The sequence below is a fragment of the Centruroides sculpturatus genome, unplaced genomic scaffold, assembly GCF_000671375.1.
Source record: "Centruroides sculpturatus isolate CEXI.00-Female unplaced genomic scaffold, Cexi_2.0 scaffold2022, whole genome shotgun sequence".
NCBI classification, from domain to species: domain Eukaryota; kingdom Metazoa; phylum Arthropoda; class Arachnida; order Scorpiones; family Buthidae; genus Centruroides; species Centruroides sculpturatus.
The window spans coordinates 81400-87647 of NW_019386283.1; the positions used below are offsets into that span (position 1 = coordinate 81400).

Genomic DNA, 6248 nt, shown 5'->3' on the forward strand with positions numbered 1-6248 from the left:
TTATATAATATATAAAAATATTATATAATTTTTCCCATAAAATTTACTTTCAATCTTATGTTTTAGAAATTTCTTTAAATTGAAAAACTATCTTTAAGAAAGAACAATTATTGTCGTCTTATTATTATTTTATTCCTTCTTGATAATTATTAGAAATAAGAAAAAGTTCTGGCATAGTAATTTCGTTATATTTTTCTATATCACGATATAATTTTCCATGTTATATAATTTTTTTTAATATAAAATTTTATGCTTACTCATGACAACTACAACGAGAACAAAAGGCAATTCAGTACAAATAAATTTTTTGCTTTATTGACATTTTCTTTTAGTTTTTAACTCCTTGCATTTTTACTGTTATAAATCATAAAAAATCCTATGATATTTTATAACTGTTAGATTATTGTGCAAAATTTAGTTTTATAAATTATCTACCTCTATCTGTAAGAAAAATTTACTACTATTTTACTCAAAAATTAAGCGCATTATTTTTTAATGGGGATCAATCGGTATATTTAGCCTATGTATTCCTTATACGTCAATTTCATAATTGCTATTTCCTTTGAAATACCTGTATTAATAAATATAGATTTTATGTTAATGCTTTTATATTTATACAATACTAAAAATTATATTGATTACATTATAATTATATAACTTTATATAATAAAATTATAACAATACCTTATTTTCGAAAGATTGTTTTAAAAATCTTTATGTAAGAGATTAAATAATAGCACTTCTACGTTTTTTCTTTGAACGCGGTCTTACCAATGCATCGTTCAGTCTCTTCCAAAATATTTCTTGTTCGTTCAAATTTTCATTCCAACTCAAATGAATTTTAGCTTTTAATAAATAGTTCATATGTGGAGTAATGAATTTTGTATCTAATTCTTCTAATTTAATGAGCAATAATCCTTCTCTTTCTTCGTCTACAAGAATGTGATGAGCTAAATCACTTTCAAATTTACACCAACGACTTTGTAGAAAATGGTTGGAGATAATCAATATGGTTTTTCTGCTGCACTTAATACTGTCCAAAATACACTCACTGATTCCTTTACCTGCGACAAAATCTCGATCATAAACGCATAATTTTAGATCGTTTGTTCTATTCTCTAAATGAGGAAGGAAAATATTGAAGACCCAGTCTGAATCATTGGTACTGTACGAAATAAAAGCATCATAAATAAATTCTTTATTGTTATCTAAATTTAAAGGTCTATTCTTAAGTTTTCTTCGATAAACGTAACCAGCAAAAACCACAGTAAGAAGCAAAAAGAGTAAAATAGCTAAAAGTCCAAGAAGCGCTGGTTTGATTTTTGTTTTACAATCATACAAAAGCGTTTTATGCATAGAAATTAGTTTCCTGTTTGAAAATTCAATTGGTACATGACATATGTAAGCATCTTCATCTACAGAATAGTTTATAATTGTAGTATTAGTGTCATTGGCCCAATTCAGATAAATCAGCAGTTCACAGTTACATACGAATGGATTATCTGACATATTAACTTGTTTTAAATTCTTAATATCATTCAACATTGATGATGATATAGTTTTTATTTTATTTTTAGATATATCCATAAAATTCATATTTTTATTTCTAGAAAACGTTTTCTTTTTCCATTCGACAAGAATATTACCTCTCAGATAAAGTGTTTGTAAATTAGTTAGATTGAAAAAATTTTCTGGCTTTATGTTTTTGATCAAATTGTAATTCAAGTCTAAATATTTTAAACTAAACAGCCTGTTAAATAAACTATCTATAGAATTTAACTTATTTTCATTTAGTATAAGTGTTTCTAATGAAACAAGACCATGAAACATTTGAACACTATATGAATTTGTTTGAAACAATTGATTGTTTTTCATGTCTAGCATTTTTAACGATTTCAGATGTGTAAAAGAGCCAAGCTCGATGAATTGCATTTTACAGTTTTCAAGTTTTAGTTTTTCTAATTTAATTAATCCTGCAAATGTATTTCTATAAATGGATATAATTTTATATGATAAATCGAGACTCTTCAGACTGCTCATATTCATAAATATATTATCTTTAATTTCTAACATCAAGCTGCTCATAGGAAAGCCGCTCAAATCTAAATTTTCTAAATGAGGCAATAATAGTCCTTTCGTTATTTCGCTTAAAACATTTCTCCCTAAAAACAGAGACTTTAATGCTTTCAAAGGATTAAATGCATAATCTCCTATTTTTCTAACACGTGCTTTGTCCATATGAAGTTCTTCTAAGTAATCCATATTTGGAAACATTTCATCTTTGATATCGGTTATTTCGACAGCATTCATATATAAAGTCTTTAGTCTCAGTTTATTTAATAGAATAAAGAAATTTTTGTCTTTATTTAAATCTGAAATTCCACTTAAATCCAGTCTTTCTAAAGGAACAATATCTGTCATGTTGGAAAATAAATCACAAAGTATTTTTGAAGAAAGTCTTTCATTCATTCTTAATGATAAATATTCGAGATTTTTGAAAATATTAAATGCTTGAGGATGGATATAATTTATTCCACAAAACATTAAATCCAATTCTTTTATTTTATTCTGTCTGAGTAAATTGAAATCATCTTTTTTAATTTCTGCGAATTGATTAGGCCCGATATTTAAGATCTGCAAAGAAGACAATGTTGGTACTAATGCTTCTGCTAAGAGTGTGATAGTCGTTAATTCATTTTTAATTAAAATAAGATTTTCTAGATTTTTTAAACCTTCAAAAGCATATTTTTCAATCGTCTGTATTAGATTTCCACCCAGATTTAAATATTCAAGATTATTCAAATTATAAAATGTATAATTTTCTAGAATTCTTATTTGATTTTTCACAATAAATAATTCTTTTAACAAAGTAAAATTTTCGAAACTAAAAGGATCCAATTTTCCAATCCCAGTTTCTTCTAGAGCCAACCATGTAATGTTTAACTTAATACATTCACTTGGAAATTTAGTACATAATTGTCCAGAGCAGACATTTTTCCTGGAAGAAAGTTTAATTTCACAACCGTTCACAAATCTTTTAATAAATGGTTTGCCAATATCGGAATGTGATTTAAGATAGTTAACAGGTCCTAGAAATTTGCCGATTTGGTAACTCTGTCTAATTTCTAAAACAAATAAAATGAGGATCAACCACAGGTTGAATACCATGGTAAAATATTTGATAAAGATTCAATTCCATTGATAAATCTGAAAAGGAAAAAAATTAAAACTGCAAATTTATGTGTATATAATTTTATGAATGAAATAATAAGATAATAAAACTTTATTAAATGATTTTTAAATCGAAATGTAATGCATCAGACAATTTATGTATTTCTTGGAACAGGTAATATTTTATTGGCTTTATGAAGGTCAATTTCGAGGAAAATTACAATTAGACAAACATCGTCATGCAGAGTGAAATTAAGAGAAATAGAATTGTCATTGTTTGAAATCATCTTAGAAACTATTATTTATCTTTCGATAAATCTGCTACATTCGTTGATAATTATTCTCGGAAAGAGATAATCCTCTTATACAGTATTTGAAAGACTACTTTTTATATTCGTAAATTATCTATACTATAAAAAATACTTGATACAATCATCTGTTAAATTGGTAAATAAAATTCTATATATATAGGCTTCAAAGATTAAAATTATTAAAAATTTACAATTTCTTTTAAAAAATTTGATTCGTTATTAATACAGTGAAACCTGTCTAAACCGGACTCACGGTACCGAATATTTTTTCCGGTTTGGCCGGTTTCCATTTTGAACAGATATTTTTAAATAAAAAATCGGTGTCTTCCTTGTTTTATGCAAGGAAGACACCGATTTATTCCGTTTTATTAAGGTTCCGCTTCGGACAGGTTGTACTATATTACATATTATATAAACTTATAATTTCTCTGCGAATATTTTGATTGGGCTACAATTTTCAGATTGCAGATCATTCCCACTGCCATTCATTTGTTCTTCCGTTTTGTCCTTCGTTAATCTCAAAAACGGAGTTAGATGAAAATCGAGACCAGGCACAGAATGCGTAAAGGTAGGAAGACCTAATTAACTATAGGTCTTGACCGGAAATCAAGTGGTTTTTAAAATTAAAACATGCTTAAAAAATTTCATCCCGGTATTGCGACGATGTCTCAATAATATACATTCCTTTTTTAAAATATTATTCACAATGAAAAATTAAACTGTAATACTTAGTAATTACTCAAAATGAGCAAGATACATTCTTAGTTATTAAGTTGTGTTGTTTCATACAGTTACACATTCATACGTTTCATATACAGTACAGTGTAGTATTAATTCTACAGATAGTGTAAATTAACAATCAAGAGTAAATTATACTGTGGTAAAATAGTTATGCACTATTGTATTGTATCATATTTACTCTAAATTTAAATTTTTTAAAGTAAAATCAGAAAAATGAATCCTTATAATTTGTAAAATAATATAGATGATTTAATATTATGAATAGAAGTTTTTTAAAAATTTTACCTGTCTTAATTAAATTTATTCAAAAATTTTCCTTGTATGACAGTCCAAATCCATTCAGATAATTAAGAGGAAAATGCGAAAATAATAGCAATTATAACGAAAAATAATTTGGACCGGAAATAAGATATAGAAATATAGCTAAAAATAGCAAGTGAGTAAAGAGAATAAAAAAGAAATAATTTTTAACCGCAAATGTTGTACTGTACACCTATTAAAGGTGAGTAATTCAAAAGAATAGACGTAATTTAATGGGGCGAAATGTTTGAAAAACTGGAATTTTGTTTCCTTTAATTTTAGTACATTTTAAAAGTTGTTTCTACCTCGCGGAAACTAAGAGGGTCTTTTTTCCATACCGATCGTGGGTTCGGTCTGACTTACAATGAGGTACGGGGCTCGACTTATCCTGGACGGCCCACAAAACGTACAGTACCTGGGTTTGCACGTCATGTTCTCGATCGCGGGTCCCCTAGAGCGGTAGACTTATATGCCTTAACCGCCTCGGCCATCCGGCCGTCTAATTTTAGTACTGTAAAACCGTAAAATTAATATTAAATAAATTCATTTACACCGATAACTAAATACATTTTGTCATAGAAAAAATTTTGAATAATAAATTTCGACGTATGTAAAAGAAAATAATTTACTTACTTAAGAATGGTGAATACCAATAATATTGCAGATAGTAACTATACTGTTTTCATAACATTTCGCCGATCGGTTTGGGGATTTACCAAAAAAACTGGTATTCGTCGTATGTCAAGGGCGGTCGACTAGTTATATAACTATTTCTAGAATTATTATTTTCCATATTTAATTATCACAATTAAAAGATGTTATTTATTTCACGTAATCATAAATAATAATTTTTGCATTTGAGTGATTCTCAATTTGACCAACACAAGATTATTCAAATTATAAAATGTATAATTTTCTAGAATTCTTATTTGATTTTTCACAATAAATAATTCTTTTAACAAAGTAAAATTTTCGAAACTAAANAAATACAGTATAAACTTCTATTGGATGTATATTTTTAACAACATAGTGAAAGGAAGTTATTTTTTGCGATTTTTACTGTCCACAAAACTGATTGATAAAATTTTAGCCATAACAATGCCGAATGAAGAGAAAGGACCATCGTTAAAAAGGAAATTTATAAATCTTCAAAAAAGATAGAAATTTTGGATCGAATTAAATATCAAGAGCGGATAGCTGATATCGGTAGGCATTTTAATTTAAATGAGTCGACGATTCGGTCAGGATAAAAGATCAAAAATTTGGTCGCATCCGGATCATCTATTCTTGCGAAAAATGTTGCTCGTCCGAGAGCACCTATAATGGTAAAAATGGAATAAGCGCTAATATTATGGGTAGAAGATATGAACAAGAAACGGTTGCCTTTAAATAAAACTGCACTTAAAACCTTAAAATTATTTGATTATTTAAAACAAATGGGACAGTCGTCAGCTGATGAAACCAGTGTTAAATTCGTGGCTAGCAATGGCTGGTTTGAAAAATTCAAAAAACGCCATTCAAACGCCAAGTTTTTTTCTTTTTAGAACCGAATCCCAGTTTTTGTATTAAGTTGGTGTCTCCTATAACGTGATTTCCCACAACGCGGTATTTTTAAGGACGTATCTACCGCGTTGTAGGAGGCCTACCTGTATGTAAGTACGGAATGAAAACGAAATTTAATTGAATTAGTTTAACTGCCAGTTTACAATAATTGTTAAATTATAG

General features: G+C 27.7%; 1 protein-coding gene across 2 annotated transcripts; it reads right to left on the reverse strand.

Moving 5' to 3' along the window:
• Positions 1-435: 435 nt before the first annotated feature.
• LOC111614403 (toll-like receptor 2) lies at positions 436-5232 on the reverse strand. 2 transcript variants are annotated; one of them, XM_023355770.1, is made up of 3 exons: positions 5157-5232; positions 685-3207; positions 436-571 (listed from the first exon to the last, which is right to left on the reverse strand). In XM_023355770.1, the coding sequence occupies exon 2, from the start codon at positions 3166-3168 to the stop codon at positions 727-729; it is 2442 nt and encodes an 813-aa protein (XP_023211538.1). In that variant the 5' UTR covers positions 3169-3207; positions 5157-5232; the 3' UTR covers positions 436-571; positions 685-726. The 2 variants fall into 2 exon arrangements, with proteins under 2 accessions (XP_023211538.1, XP_023211537.1); XM_023355769.1 differs by having other exon boundaries at positions 436-3207.
• Between the last annotated feature and the right edge of the window lie 1016 nt (positions 5233-6248).